At 40.4% G+C, this 15143-nt stretch overlaps 1 protein-coding gene across 10 annotated transcripts in view; it reads left to right on the plus strand.

Moving 5' to 3' along the window:
* The window catches only part of FRY (FRY microtubule binding protein), a 590409-nt gene extending 580545 nt beyond the window's left edge, over window positions 1-9864 (plus strand). For all 10 annotated transcript variants that reach the window (XM_077484108.1, XM_077484099.1, XM_077484100.1 and 7 more), the window contains 3 exons: window positions 3103-3213; window positions 4312-4514; window positions 8397-9864. In XM_077484108.1, coding sequence (XP_077340234.1) covers window positions 3103-3213; window positions 4312-4514; window positions 8397-8655 — 573 coding nt within the window. In that variant the 3' untranslated portion in view covers window positions 8656-9864. The remainder of the gene's footprint in view (window positions 1-3102; window positions 3214-4311; window positions 4515-8396) is intronic.
* Window positions 9865-15143: the final 5279 nt, after the last annotated feature.

Consider the following 15143-nt stretch of genomic DNA (forward strand, 5'->3'; position numbering starts at 1 on the left):
GAAATTTAGCCGGTTCAGCAGGGACCAGATGAATTTTGATCCATCTATGGCTGTTTCTATTCATAAGCAGTCAATCTAATGATCGACTGCTCTCAAACAGGCTTTCTGGAAAAATGCATTTTAACCGACACTGAAGCCGATTGGAGCTTCCATTGTCAGAATACAATAAATAACACAGTGGGGAGGATTCCCCTGTCCACCTCACTTGTGTGGATTGCCAAAAAAATTGACCCGTGTTTGGCCAGCTTAAAGGAGGCTTATAACATATTTGAGCATAACTAAAGAGCTAAACATTATCAGCAGCACATGAGTCTACGCTGTGAACTCTCTAGTCCTGATTTAGTTATACACAGGTGTCCATACTATAGACTACCCTAACTGTCATCTACTTTAGGTCTTGGTGACTGCATTGGTTTGAACCACCTTAGAATATATTAGACTACTGCAAAACATTGCAATATGCATATAGATTGTCATGTAGCAACATCCCCCAAATGCAAAAGTGAACCGAATCATTCATGTCAAAATGCACTTTTTTACTTGTCCTTTTCAAAGGGCTTGCCAGAGGTCAGAGCCATCTGCAAATGCACAGATGGAGAAGCTGTTGTGTAAAAAAACAAAAATCAAACACTCAGCATTGAACAGCTTCTCCTCAGTGTGTTGGGCCCTTCCAAGTGTTACATACTACTTAGAAGCGACATGGACCACCCCATTGGTAATGATGACCAGAAGGCTGAAAGTTGACTGCTGACAGAAGAGTTTCTTAACTTTTTTTTTAAGTCGCAGTTCCCAATTCAGAGCCCTCCCATCATACTTTTCCCCATCACAGAACCCCCCAATCACACAGTCCACTCTACACATCAGGTCCCTACCTTTTTGGCTCCAGCAGCATGACAAAGGGCAGAAGGTGAGGCTTGTTTTAAGGAGCCAGACTTCCCATTCTCTCCTGAATTCTAGTTCATGCATGCCGCCTGGTCTGGTTCAACATCATGAGCTGCCATGATGCAGCCAGGCTGGGCCCCAGACCATAGCAATGAATGGTGCTGTACCTACTGCATCATTGGTTGTTATGATGCCAGTGGCCATCCTGACTGCTCCATGACGCTGATCTAGTGCAGTCTGTGTCCCATGCTCATGACACCCTGAGGGAACCCAAATGGCACCCCAGTTGAAAAACGCTGGTATATAGTTTTGTTTTTTGCAGTGGTATTTATTCATATTGTAAAATATGAAACAATATTTTAAGGTAACTAAATCCACAACAGTAAAATCAGTCTGTATATGCAATAAAGCATGCTTGTTATACTCACTGTGGAACCTAAGGGGTTAACCCTCTGCATTGTCTAAAATGGCTGTTTGGTCCTCTTCTCTGATCCTCCCCGTCTTCCACTGTCCCCAATCTATCTGTTGATGGAACAGAACCTTGGGGGCAAGATGCACATACTCAGTTTGGTAGGCTGAGTTGGCCAGTCATGTGATCACTGATCTTGGCTCTGAAATTAGGTATTTACAGCCTTTATTTTTATAAATTGCACACAGAGGGAGGGCATTGGATTAGGAGACAGAGCTGATGGTGCATACATCTTAGAGTGGCTTTACAACCACTTAAGGAAAAAAAATTGTTCATTTGCAAACATTCTCTTTGTAAATCATGAACGTCATCATTTTTAAATGTTAGAAATGTGATTTGGCTGCTTGTATATAGAAGCGAGTAGGATGCCAAAGAGGATAGAATAGCAATATTTCTAAATATAAGATGTCAGCAGCAGGCAGGAAAGATGATGAAATATAAATTCACTGGTCCCTGTGAAATCTGGTGGTGCCCCACAGAGAATACAGAAGTACTGTGTTTTATCTGGGAACCCACTTAAAGATATCAATAGGCATTTGAAATCCTTTTTGGTGCAATATTTTTATTCAAAAAAGTTATGTTGCTTGTGAAAGCCAAACAGCTAGGATCCATTCATATCTCCACATATGGGGCAGACAATCATGGTAAAAACCCGCAAATAGAATCGCGGGATGCCCATCTGAAAAAACAAGCTCCTGCATTTCTTTTACCGTGATTGTCGCCTGACGAGTCGCGGGAAAATCGTGACGCATTTGGGGTGCTATTAAAATCAACAAACAACGCACCGGGAACACACTGACGTCCCGGAATTTGCTGCTATTGTGAATTACGGGCAAAATCGTAGTGCTTCCGCCCGAAATTCGGAATGGAGCCCCAACGTTTGAGACACCAAACAAAAAGCAGTTGGCTGCATTACAAATATTTAACCAACACCACACTTTCCCCATTGTAAGTAATGATTTGTGTCATAAGCTTTTCAGAATGTGCTGGTTCGATCTATCAAATACACATTGTTTGCAGATGTATCTGGACTTAGGCTGCCATAGACCTGTACCTAGTACAGGCATCATATGTTGGGGTACAAATCATGCTTATTTGTATAAATGTAACCAAAGTAATTATTTGGATTGTGCATGTAATGAAAACATTGGAGTGTACAAAATAAAAATGTACAGTGATTAAAGCTGAACTCCAAGTTTTATCTGTATTGCATGTTTACATTGGTCCAGTTTGGCACAATCTAAGTACGATATCTCATAGCTGAGGGACTGGGGGGAAGAAGATAATCAATGTAGTAGTCGGCACTCGGCACCACTACAGTGATAGCTGCAATTTTTCGGGTCCTATGCCGATTGGCTTCTTCACTGAACACTTACAACAGGGGATCACCTGCTTGGCATTGTCACCATTCGCAGAATGTGTATAAGTGAAGACAAGGTGGAGAGGAGAGATGAGGAGGAGGGACAGTGACTTTGTGATCTACATTTCTTATAGCCTATCATAGAATGCCCTGTGTTTATTGAAAAAAATACAAAGTGCTCTGTTAGTGGCAGCACAAGACCTGGGAGAATTGTCGCTGTCACTACTACAGTGAATATCAGTTTCCCCAGTGACCAGTTATGAGATATGCATCAAGCTGGAGCAGTGTAAGTATGCAATATAGATCATAACTGAATTTCAACGTTAATGCAGCAGGATAAATGCATATTACATTTATATTATAATTTAAATATTTGTTCTTCTGATTACAGCAATTGGAACTGTGTCAACGATTGTACAAGCTTCACTTCCAGCTGCTGTTGCTTTTTCAGTCTTATTGTAAACTAATTGGGCAAATCCATGAGGTCAGCACAATGCCAGAGGTAAGTAGGCCTACTCAATGTATTATATTTATATATACAATCCCTCATTAAATTGTATCTTGAAACGACCAAGCACATTATGAACATGTTTTATTGTCCAAAATATTTGTCCATGAGAAAAAGTTTATATTAAAGCCCCATACACACTATCAGTTTTTCTGCTTTTTTTCCCTCAGATTTACCAAAACCATATAATAAGAGGTAAACCTTAGGAGTTTCAATTTGTATGCAATCAGGCAGGCCCTTGAACCACATGGTTTTGGTAAATCTGAAGGAAAACATCAGAAGAAAATCTAATAATGTGTATGGGTCATAATAGACAACCTATTATCCCCAAGCTTCCCAATGTACAGCTGTAGGTAATGATACTGTTTCAAAGCAAACAAACTAAAGTTTATTTTTGTTGTCTGTGTGCTGTTGGGAAGAAATCCTTTAACTCCCTGACTCCCTTAAAGTAAGAGGAAGTCTCTATGGAGTGAGGGGGATTCCCTTATTTTAATGAATTCCTCGTAGAAAGATTTCCCTTCATCTCTTGTTTTGGAGGGGCGACACAAATAAAATAAAATTCCAGCTCAACTTACCATCTAGCCTGCAACCAACCAAATGATCCTGTCTAACAGTATGCGTTAAAAACAGGGGTTTAGTTTGCACACATTTGCAAATGCATGCGTAAGCTGCAAAGCCACTTCACGGCACCCCAGTATTGTCTGCAGCCTTAAAGTGCTGGTAAAGTCTGAACATTTTTTACCTTTAAAGCAGAGTTCCACCCAGAAATGGAACTTCGGCGGATTGGATTCCTCCCCCCTCTGGTACCACATTTGGCACCTTTTCGGGGGCGGGGGGGCAGATACCTGTCAAATCCAGGTTTTTGCTCCCACTTCCAGGGAAAGATCGCCGCACCGTGTGTGAACTACGCAATGTCCGATCCCTCCTCCTTCCACATAGATTTGCTCATGACAGTTTGTCAGGTCTCTTGGTGGAAAATTCAAAGATAGCATCCAGAGAGCTACCAATGTATATCTCATTGTATTGTAATCCTCTGTGATATTTTTGGAAAATTATTTTAATTATAAGAGCTTCTCATTGTTTCCCTTGCAGTTGTTAAACATGTCAAGAGAACTAAATGAGCTTAAGAAGAACCTGAAAGAGGCCAGTGTATACATTGCAGCGGAGTCTCTCAATATGGATGCCACCTCTTATGAGCCCACCTTCAGTTCCACGGAGTTTGCCATACAGTCCATGTTGGAATGTTTGAAAAATAATGAGCTTGGGAAAGCAGTACGGCAAATTCGTCAATGCAGGTGAGTCTAGACATGCAACACCAACAGAAAGGTTCACCAAATCCCCTAAGGACACGGGTCTAGGTTATAATAACCGTGCTCTTTTGGTCTATAAAAATAAACTTGTAACAATTTTAACGATACTATACATAACAATTGTAGTTAAAAATGCTAATTTTCTGATCATTTAAAAAATCAGCTTTCCTTGAACTCAGATGCAAAACAATGAACCAAGGTGCTGTGGGAAATTCTATAGTAGATTGTAAGAGTTTTCTATCAGTGTAAATAGGCAGACCTTCCTAAATCGGGGTCAGAACTGGGAAACTGAAAACGTAGAGAGGAAAACTAGTTTCCAAGAAAAAAGTTCTAAAAATGTAATGGGGATGATGTATAAAACTTTCAGGAATGTGTAGAAGGTACTAAACCAGTTAGATTCCAGCTAGCCATTTACATGGCTGAAAAATTTAAAACAAAATTATCCATCGCAGATAAAGTCTTACAATTAGCAAGTCATTAAAACAGTTTCTGCTTATGGAATGTTTTCAGAAAAATTGTGCCCACACTACCAACCTGAAATAAACATATTATTAAGTGTATAAAATATATTATTATTATATGTATAAATATATATATATATTATCAGGTGTGTAAAGCTACATAATGGGATTGATTTATTAAAACTGGAGAGTGCAAAATCTGGTGCAGCTCTGCATAGAAACCAATTTCCATTTGTTTTTGTCAATGCTTAAATTGAATAAGCTGAAATTAGAAGCTGATTGGTTACCATGCACAGCTGCACGAAATTTTCACACTCAGTTTTAGTAAATCAACCCGATTGCCTTGCTTGCCCTCTCAGATAGCAGCCTGGAGAAAGGGATACTTTAACCACCTCAATATTGGATACCTTTCTGCCCTGGCCACTTTTCAGCTTTCAGTGCTGTCGCACTTTGAATGACAATTGCGTGGTCATGCAACACTGTACCCATATGAAATTTTTAACCCTTTTATTAAGACATAGCTTTCTTTTGGTGGTATTTTTAATCACCACTGGGTTTTTATTTTTTGCTAAACAAATGAAAAAAGACCAAAAATTTTGAAGAAGAAAATTCCCTTTTCCTTATTTCTGTTATAAAAATTTTCAAATAAGTAATTTTTTTTTCTCCACTGATGTGCACTGATGAGACTGCATTGATGGGCATGGATAGGCTACACTGATGGGCACTTATGAGGCTGCATTAATAGACACTCATGAGGCTGCACTGATGGGCACTGGTTTGCACTGATGGGGCTGCACTGATAATCTGGGCACTGATCATTGTAAATGTCCCCTGTCACAGGAAAGTCTGTTATCAGTTTTCCTTTCATTAGTGACAGTGACGGCACTGAGGAAAGGAAATGCAGATAACTGGTATTTGTTATCAGCTGTGATTCGCTAAACTATGAGCCTTGCTAGAAGATATAAATTGGGATAGAATCTTAGTAACAAAGAACACGGAGGAGAGATGGGTTTGCTTTAAGAGCATATTAAATAAGGGCATGAGCCAGTGCATCCCATTGGGAAATAAATTTTAAAGAGCAAACAAAAATCCTGGATGGCTTAAATCCAATGTAAAAATGCATATAAAAGCAAAGGAGGAGGCCTTCAAAAAAGGCTTGAGGAACTATCATCAGCATTCAAACTTTACAAAGAATGCAACAAGAAATGTAAGGGTTCAATTAGGGCAGCTAAGATAGAACACGAAAGACACCTAGCAAAGGAGAGCAAATAAAATACCAAGAAATTCTTTAAGTATATAAACAGTAAAAAATGGAAGACAGACCATATTGGCCCCATAAAGAATGAGGAAGGAAATCTGGTTAAAAAGGATGGGGAGATGCCGAAGGTATTGAATTTATTCTTCTCCTCAGTCTTCATGAAGGAATCAGGGCGCTTCAGTAACCAAAACTGCAGTGTTTATCCTCATGACACATCACAGGATGCACCCTCATGGCTAACATAGGACAGAATTAGAGATAGACTTGGAAAACCTAACAATAATAAGTCACTAGCACTAGATGGCTTGCCAGACCATTGTTCCTAATTTTTACTGACAGCCTACTAACTGGAATGGTACCAGTGGATTGGAGAAAAACAATGTAGCACCAATATTTAAAAAAGGGCCAAAATACATCCCTGGAAATTACAGACCGGTTAGCCCAGTGTTTCTCAAATCCAGTCCTCAGGCCCCCCCAACAGGTCATGTTTTCAGGTTTTCCATTATTTTTCACAGGTGATTTGATCAGTTTCACTGCCTTAGCAATTACCAAAGCCGTTTCATCTGAGGGAAATCCTGAAAACATGACCTGTTGGGGGGGCCTGAGGACTGGATTTGAGAAACACCGAGTTAGCCTAACATCAATAGTATGCAAGCTTATGGAGGGGATGATAAGGGAATGTATACAAGATTTTAGTAAGGAAAATGGTATCATTAGCAGTAATCGGTATGGATTAATGAAGAATCGTTCTTGCCAAACCAATCTATTAACCTTCTATGAGGAGGTGAGTTGCCATCTAGATGAAGAAAGGCCCGTAGACATGGTGTATCTGGATTTTGCAAAAGCATTTGACACAGTTCCCCATAATTGTTTACTGTACACAGTAAGGTCCGTTGGCATGAACCATAGGGTGAGTACATGGTTTGAAAACTGGCTAAAAGGGTGAGTTTAGAGGGTGGGGATAAATGGGGAGTACTCAGAATGGTCAGGGGTGGAAAGTGGAGTGCCCCAGGGTTCTGTGCTGGGAACAATCCTATTTCATTTGTTCATACATGATCTGGAGGATGGCATAAACAGTTCAATCTCTGTATTTGTGGATGATACTGTGCTAAGCAGGGCAATAACTTCTCAGCAGGATGTGGAAACGTTGCAGGAAGATCTGAACAAATTAATGGGGTGGGCAACTACTTAGCAAATTAGGTTTATTGTGGAAAAATTTAGAATGACGCATTTGGGTGGTAAAAATATGAATGGAATCTATACACTGGGGTGAGCACCTCTGGGGGAATCTAGGATGAAAAAGGACCTGGGGTCCTTGTAGATGATAGGCTCAGCAATGGCATGCAATGCCAAGCTGCTGCTAACAAAGCAAACAGAATATTGCCATGCATTAAAAAGGGGATTAACTCAAGAGATAAAGCAATAAATCTCCCACTCTACAAGACTCTGGTCCGGCCTCATCTGGAGTAAGCTGTCCAGTTCTGGGCACCAGTCCTCAGGAAGGATGTACTGGAATTTGAGCGAGTACAGAGAAGGGCAACAAAGCTAATAAAGGGACTGGAGGATATTAGTTATTAATAAATGTTGCGAGCACTGAACGTATTCTCTCTAGAGAAGAGACGCTTGAGAGGGGTTATGATTTCAATTTACAAATAGCACACTGGTGACCTCACAATAGGGATAAACCTTTTCAGCGAAAAAATAGTTTAATAAGACACGTGGCCACTCGTTACAATTAGAAGAAATTAGATTTTACTTTAAACTGCGTAGAGGGTTCTTTACTGTAAGAGCGGCAAGGATGTGGAATTCCCTTCCACAGGCGGTGGTTTCAGCGGGGAGCATTAATAGTTTAAAAAAACTATTAGATAAGCACCTGAATGACCACAACATACAGATATATACAATATAATACTGACATATAATCACGCACATAGGTTGGACTTGATGGACTTGTGTCTTTTTACAACCTCACCTACTATGTAACTCTATGACTGGAGGACAGGTGGATGAATGAAAGGTCCCCCTCCTCCATTCATTAAGCAATTTTTATTTCAAGATGCAATAGTACAAAATCTGAATGGAGTATGGGGGTGGAAAGACACATTGCCCAACTACTAAATAAGCCGCTAATGCATATTTGTATTGTAGGAAACTGTGGCCTAATGACATATTTGGAAGCAGTGCTGATGATGAGGTTCAAACACTACTGAACATCTACTTCCGTCACCAAACCCTTGGACAAACTGGCACATATGCTCTTGTGGGCTCCAACCAGAACCTGACTGATATCTGCACCAAGCTTATGGACCTGAACATGGAGATCCGGGACATGATACGACGCGCCCAGAATTACCGTGTTTTCTCAACTTACCTCCCTGACTCCAGTGTCTCTGGCACTAATCTTTGACAAGAATCCTGTACCGGTCAACTCTCCCCAGCTGGAGATACTGCCCTGCCTGATTGACATCACTCAGTATCTACTCAGTGTTCCTATGACTCAGTCACAATGTTATCATTCCTGTTGACCTCCAGCTTCACTGTCAGGCAAAGCAAGCAGGCTAGTTGGATCTGTAGCAATATTGTAAGGACAGCAAAGGTCAAAGCTGCACCACAGCGGCCCGGGACGATCTTGCTGATGGCCTGTTGCTTTAGACAGCTCTTATTATTTCAACAAAATACTTTGTCTAAAGTGACTTCCATTGTGTACCAAAGCCTACTAATCCAAACCCTACTTCCTTTCTATATTAATCCTTAATCTTAGGATGGTAAAAGTGCAATGTTTCCTTTACAGAAGAAAAAAAAAATATGATATATGTATAGTATATTTTTTGTTGCTCTTAATACATTTAAATACTTTTTAATTTCTTTTGATCAGTCCACAGGCAGAATGAGGCTGGCCGAAGAATACTGGTTATTGTGATTGGTCTATAGCTGAAAGCCTGTTCGGATGAAGGCTGATTGTATAATGAGATTGTAATTATCCTGTACACTGTCATTTTGAGAAGGAATACTGTATTACACGCTGCTAGAACTGACATTTCCTACTGTCACTGCGCTACTGTGGCTGCGATACTGGATCATAATTTGTATCAGGATGCCCTGATTGGTTTGAATAATTTTTATTTAAAAAAAAAAAAAAAGATCTGGCTAGTTTTTATTAAAAGAACATTTGTTTTTTGGACTATTTATTTATGCTATGACAAAGGCGGCTGATATGACGACCATATTGAAAGTGGAAGTATAACTACACCCTTTTTCATCTGTCACGCATGTTTTCTTTTGTTTTTAATGTATATTTGGATGATGCAAAGTCTGAATGTCACAAAGAGGAGTTATAAGTTCTTTTTATTTAGTAGAAGAAAATTCTGATTTATTATATGCATATTATATTAATATATATATATTGGTATAAATGTATGTTGGTTTTTTTCTCGTTGAGTGTGAACTGAATTGCATGTAATTCTTTTGCACATTTGAGGCATTTCCATTCTTGAATAATCTATGTAATTTATTCACCTTGTACAGAAAACTTAAAGTTTTGTGATGTAATGAAGACTATTTTTGTTGAGTACACTTACTGAGACACATGATAAAGTTATTCAGTCACTACTGACAATGGAGTATCTTTTCTTTATCGGTATAGGTTTATTTCAATTGGCTACGTTTTTAAATTTAAACATGCTTATGGACTGCTTATGTGTTATGCTGGCAATTCAGGATGGGGGAAAGTTGTATGAAAGCTGTGGAAACGAAGCTTGAATGCATGTGGACTTCAATTATCATTATTTTATAGTGGCTCCACAATGATATAGAAAACAGATGAAAGAAAAAAGGCACCTCTAAGTGAAGAATTAAAACTTTTAATATCCCCAAACAAGATTAAAAACACTTACAGAATCAAGGATAAGAAGAGGCATAACATGGATGTATGAAGCAGGTGATCCGGCATTAAGAGGTCCCAGTGTATCATCACAGCTTTCCAGGGATAACGATATGCAGCAGCAGAAGGTCCCAGGATAACCAGCAGATGAACACCCCAGGCTCTGGGAACACTGTTGAAGCAATCGTGCCGTCTGAGTCAGCGTGGAGCATGAATCCCGGAAACGGTGACAGCGGGAGGGGACGACAACCAGCATGGCCAATTGGCTTGAAGAAAGAACCAATCAATAGTTCCGAAATGCGTCCCATTTTGATTACATATTTCCTGTTTGCGGTCCATGCTGGTTGTCGTCCACTCCCGCTGATGCCATTTCTGGGATTCATGCTCCACACTGACGCGGCACAATTGCTTCACCAGTGTTCCCAGAGCCTGGGGTGTTCACCTGCTGGTTATCCTGGTGCATATCGTTATCCCTGAAAAGATGTGATGATACACTGGGACTTCCTGATGCCGGATCACCTGCTTCATACATCCATGTTATGCCTCTTCTTATCCTTGATTTTGTAAGTGTTTTTAATCTTGTTAGGGGATATTAAGTTTTAATTCTGCCCTTAGACCCCTTTCACACCACATCGCCCATAGCGTCGGCGGTAAAACGCCGCTATTTTTTTTCTTGATTTGCGGCGCATTTCGCCTGCTAGTGGGGCACTTTTACCCCCGCTAGCGGCTGAGAAAGGGTTAAAACCGCCAGCAATAGCGGTGTTTTCCCGGCGGTATTACAGCGCTGTCCCATTGATTTCAGTGGGGAGCAGCGGTGAAGGAGCGGTAAACACACCGCTCCTTCACCGTTCCAAAGAAGCTGCTGGCAGGACTTTTCCCTGACGTGCTGCCAGCACACCGCTGTAGTGTGAAAGCCCGAGGGCTTTCTCACTACAGACAATGGTGCAGCTTTTTTAGGGCGGATTGCAGGCGCTATTTGTAACGCTATAGCGCCTGCAAAATGCCCTGGTGTGAAGGGGGTCTTAGAGGCACCTTTTTTCTTTCATCTGTTTTCTATTTGCCATTGCTCCCCTCTTTGAGTGCAGCCCTAAGTGTTTGAAGACCACTTTATCCGTCCAATAAAGACACTAGCTGCCCGGTCCTGACATTCTGAACGTCCTTGACATACGTTTTATCTGAACCACAATGATATAGAAAGTTACATTCAATTCCTATAGAAAATAATATTCACCCTCTTGGAAATGTTCATATTTTAATGCCATAAACGTTGAATGACAGTGGATTCAATATATTTCTTTTTACAAGTAACAGAAAAATAATGTAACCTAATTGTAATGAAGTATACACACTCTTTAATTCAGTATTTAGCAGATGCACCAGTGGCCAGAGGGTGGGGATAAATGGGGAGTACTCAGAATGGTCAGGGGTGGAAAGTGGAGTGCCCCAGGGTTCTGTGCTGGGAACAATCCTATTTCATTTGTTCATACATGATCTGGAGGATGGCATAAACAGTTCAATCTCTGTATTTGTGGATGATACTGTGCTAAGCAGGGCAATAACTTCTCAGCAGGATGTGGAAACGTTGCAGGAAGATCTGAACAAATTAATGGGGTGGGCAACTACTTAGCAAATTAGGTTTATTGTGGAAAAATTTAGAATGACGCATTTGGGTGGTAAAAATATGAATGGAATCTATACACTGGGGTGAGCACCTCTGGGGGAATCTAGGATGAAAAAGGACCTGGGGTCCTTGTAGATGATAGGCTCAGCAATGGCATGCAATGCCAAGCTGCTGCTAACAAAGCAAACAGAATATTGCCATGCATTAAAAAGGGGATTAACTCAAGAGATAAAGCAATAAATCTCCCACTCTACAAGACTCTGGTCCGGCCTCATCTGGAGTAAGCTGTCCAGTTCTGGGCACCAGTCCTCAGGAAGGATGTACTGGAATTTGAGCGAGTACAGAGAAGGGCAACAAAGCTAATAAAGGGACTGGAGGATATTAGTTATTAATAAATGTTGCGAGCACTGAACGTATTCTCTCTAGAGAAGAGACGCTTGAGAGGGGTTATGATTTCAATTTACAAATAGCACACTGGTGACCTCACAATAGGGATAAACCTTTTCAGCGAAAAAATAGTTTAAAAAATAGTTTAATAAGACACGTGGCCACTCGTTACAATTAGAAGAAATTAGATTTTACTTTAAACTGCGTAGAGGGTTCTTTACTGTAAGAGCGGCAAGGATGTGGAATTTTTACAACCTCACCTACTATGTAACTCTATGACTGGAGGACAGGTGGATGAATGAAAGGTCCCCCTCCTCCATTCATTAAGCAATTTTTATTTCAAGATGCAATAGTACAAAATCTGAATGGAGTATGGGGGTGGAAAGACACATTGCCCAACTACTAAATAAGCCGCTAATGCATATTTGTATTGTAGGAAACTGTGGCCTAATGACATATTTGGAAGCAGTGCTGATGATGAGGTTCAAACACTACTGAACATCTACTTCCGTCACCAAACCCTTGGACAAACTGGCACATATGCTCTTGTGGGCTCCAACCAGAACCTGACTGATATCTGCACCAAGCTTATGGACCTGAACATGGAGATCCGGGACATGATACGACGCGCCCAGAATTACCGTGTTTTCTCAACTTACCTCCCTGACTCCAGTGTCTCTGGCACTAATCTTTGACAAGAATCCTGTACCGGTCAACTCTCCCCAGCTGGAGATACTGCCCTGCCTGATTGACATCACTCAGTATCTACTCAGTGTTCCTATGACTCAGTCACAATGTTATCATTCCTGTTGACCTCCAGCTTCACTGTCAGGCAAAGCAAGCAGGCTAGTTGGATCTGTAGCAATATTGTAAGGACAGCAAAGGTCAAAGCTGCACCACAGCGGCCCGGGACGATCTTGCTGATGGCCTGTTGCTTTAGACAGCTCTTATTATTTCAACAAAATACTTTGTCTAAAGTGACTTCCATTGTGTACCAAAGCCTACTAATCCAAACCCTACTTCCTTTCTATATTAATCCTTAATCTTAGGATGGTAAAAGTGCAATGTTTCCTTTACAGAAGAAAAAAAAAATATGATATATGTATAGTATATTTTTTGTTGCTCTTAATACATTTAAATACTTTTTAATTTCTTTTGATCAGTCCACAGGCAGAATGAGGCTGGCCGAAGAATACTGGTTATTGTGATTGGTCTATAGCTGAAAGCCTGTTCGGATGAAGGCTGATTGTATAATGAGATTGTAATTATCCTGTACACTGTCATTTTGAGAAGGAATACTGTATTACACGCTGCTAGAACTGACATTTCCTACTGTCACTGCGCTACTGTGGCTGCGATACTGGATCATAATTTGTATCAGGATGCCCTGATTGGTTTGAATAATTTTTATTTAAAAAAAAAAAAAAAGATCTGGCTAGTTTTTATTAAAAGAACATTTGTTTTTTGGACTATTTATTTATGCTATGACAAAGGCGGCTGATATGACGACCATATTGAAAGTGGAAGTATAACTACACCCTTTTTCATCTGTCACGCATGTTTTCTTTTGTTTTTAATGTATATTTGGATGATGCAAAGTCTGAATGTCACAAAGAGGAGTTATAAGTTCTTTTTATTTAGTAGAAGAAAATTCTGATTTATTATATGCATATTATATTAATATATATATATTGGTATAAATGTATGTTGGTTTTTTTCTCGTTGAGTGTGAACTGAATTGCATGTAATTCTTTTGCACATTTGAGGCATTTCCATTCTTGAATAATCTATGTAATTTATTCACCTTGTACAGAAAACTTAAAGTTTTGTGATGTAATGAAGACTATTTTTGTTGAGTACACTTACTGAGACACATGATAAAGTTATTCAGTCACTACTGACAATGGAGTATCTTTTCTTTATCGGTATAGGTTTATTTCAATTGGCTACGTTTTTAAATTTAAACATGCTTATGGACTGCTTATGTGTTATGCTGGCAATTCAGGATGGGGGAAAGTTGTATGAAAGCTGTGGAAACGAAGCTTGAATGCATGTGGACTTCAATTATCATTATTTTATAGTGGCTCCACAATGATATAGAAAACAGATGAAAGAAAAAAGGCACCTCTAAGTGAAGAATTAAAACTTTTAATATCCCCAAACAAGATTAAAAACACTTACAGAATCAAGGATAAGAAGAGGCATAACATGGATGTATGAAGCAGGTGATCCGGCATTAAGAGGTCCCAGTGTATCATCACAGCTTTCCAGGGATAACGATATGCAGCAGCAGAAGGTCCCAGGATAACCAGCAGATGAACACCCCAGGCTCTGGGAACACTGTTGAAGCAATCGTGCCGTCTGAGTCAGCGTGGAGCATGAATCCCGGAAACGGTGACAGCGGGAGGGGACGACAACCAGCATGGCCAATTGGCTTGAAGAAAGAACCAATCAATAGTTCCGAAATGCGTCCCATTTTGATTACATATTTCCTGTTTGCGGTCCATGCTGGTTGTCGTCCACTCCCGCTGATGCCATTTCTGGGATTCATGCTCCACACTGACGCGGCACAATTGCTTCACCAGTGTTCCCAGAGCCTGGGGTGTTCACCTGCTGGTTATCCTGGTGCATATCGTTATCCCTGAAAAGATGTGATGATACACTGGGACTTCCTGATGCCGGATCACCTGCTTCATACATCCATGTTATGCCTCTTCTTATCCTTGATTTTGTAAGTGTTTTTAATCTTGTTAGGGGATATTAAGTTTTAATTCTGCCCTTAGACCCCTTTCACACCACATCGCCCATAGCGTCGGCGGTAAAACGCCGCTATTTTTTTTCTTGATTTGCGGCGCATTTCGCCTGCTAGTGGGGCACTTTTACCCCCGCTAGCGGCTGAGAAAGGGTTAAAACCGCCAGCAATAGCGGTGTTTTCCCGGCGGTATTACAGCGCTGTCCCATTGATTTCAGTGGGGAGCAGCGGTGAAGGAGCGGTAAACACACCGCT

The sequence above is a fragment of the Lithobates pipiens genome, unplaced genomic scaffold (genome assembly GCF_037356315.1).
Source record: "Lithobates pipiens isolate NorthernLeopardFrog02 unplaced genomic scaffold, aLitPip1_a1.2 Scaffold_16, whole genome shotgun sequence".
In the NCBI taxonomy this organism is placed as follows: domain Eukaryota; kingdom Metazoa; phylum Chordata; class Amphibia; order Anura; family Ranidae; genus Lithobates; species Lithobates pipiens.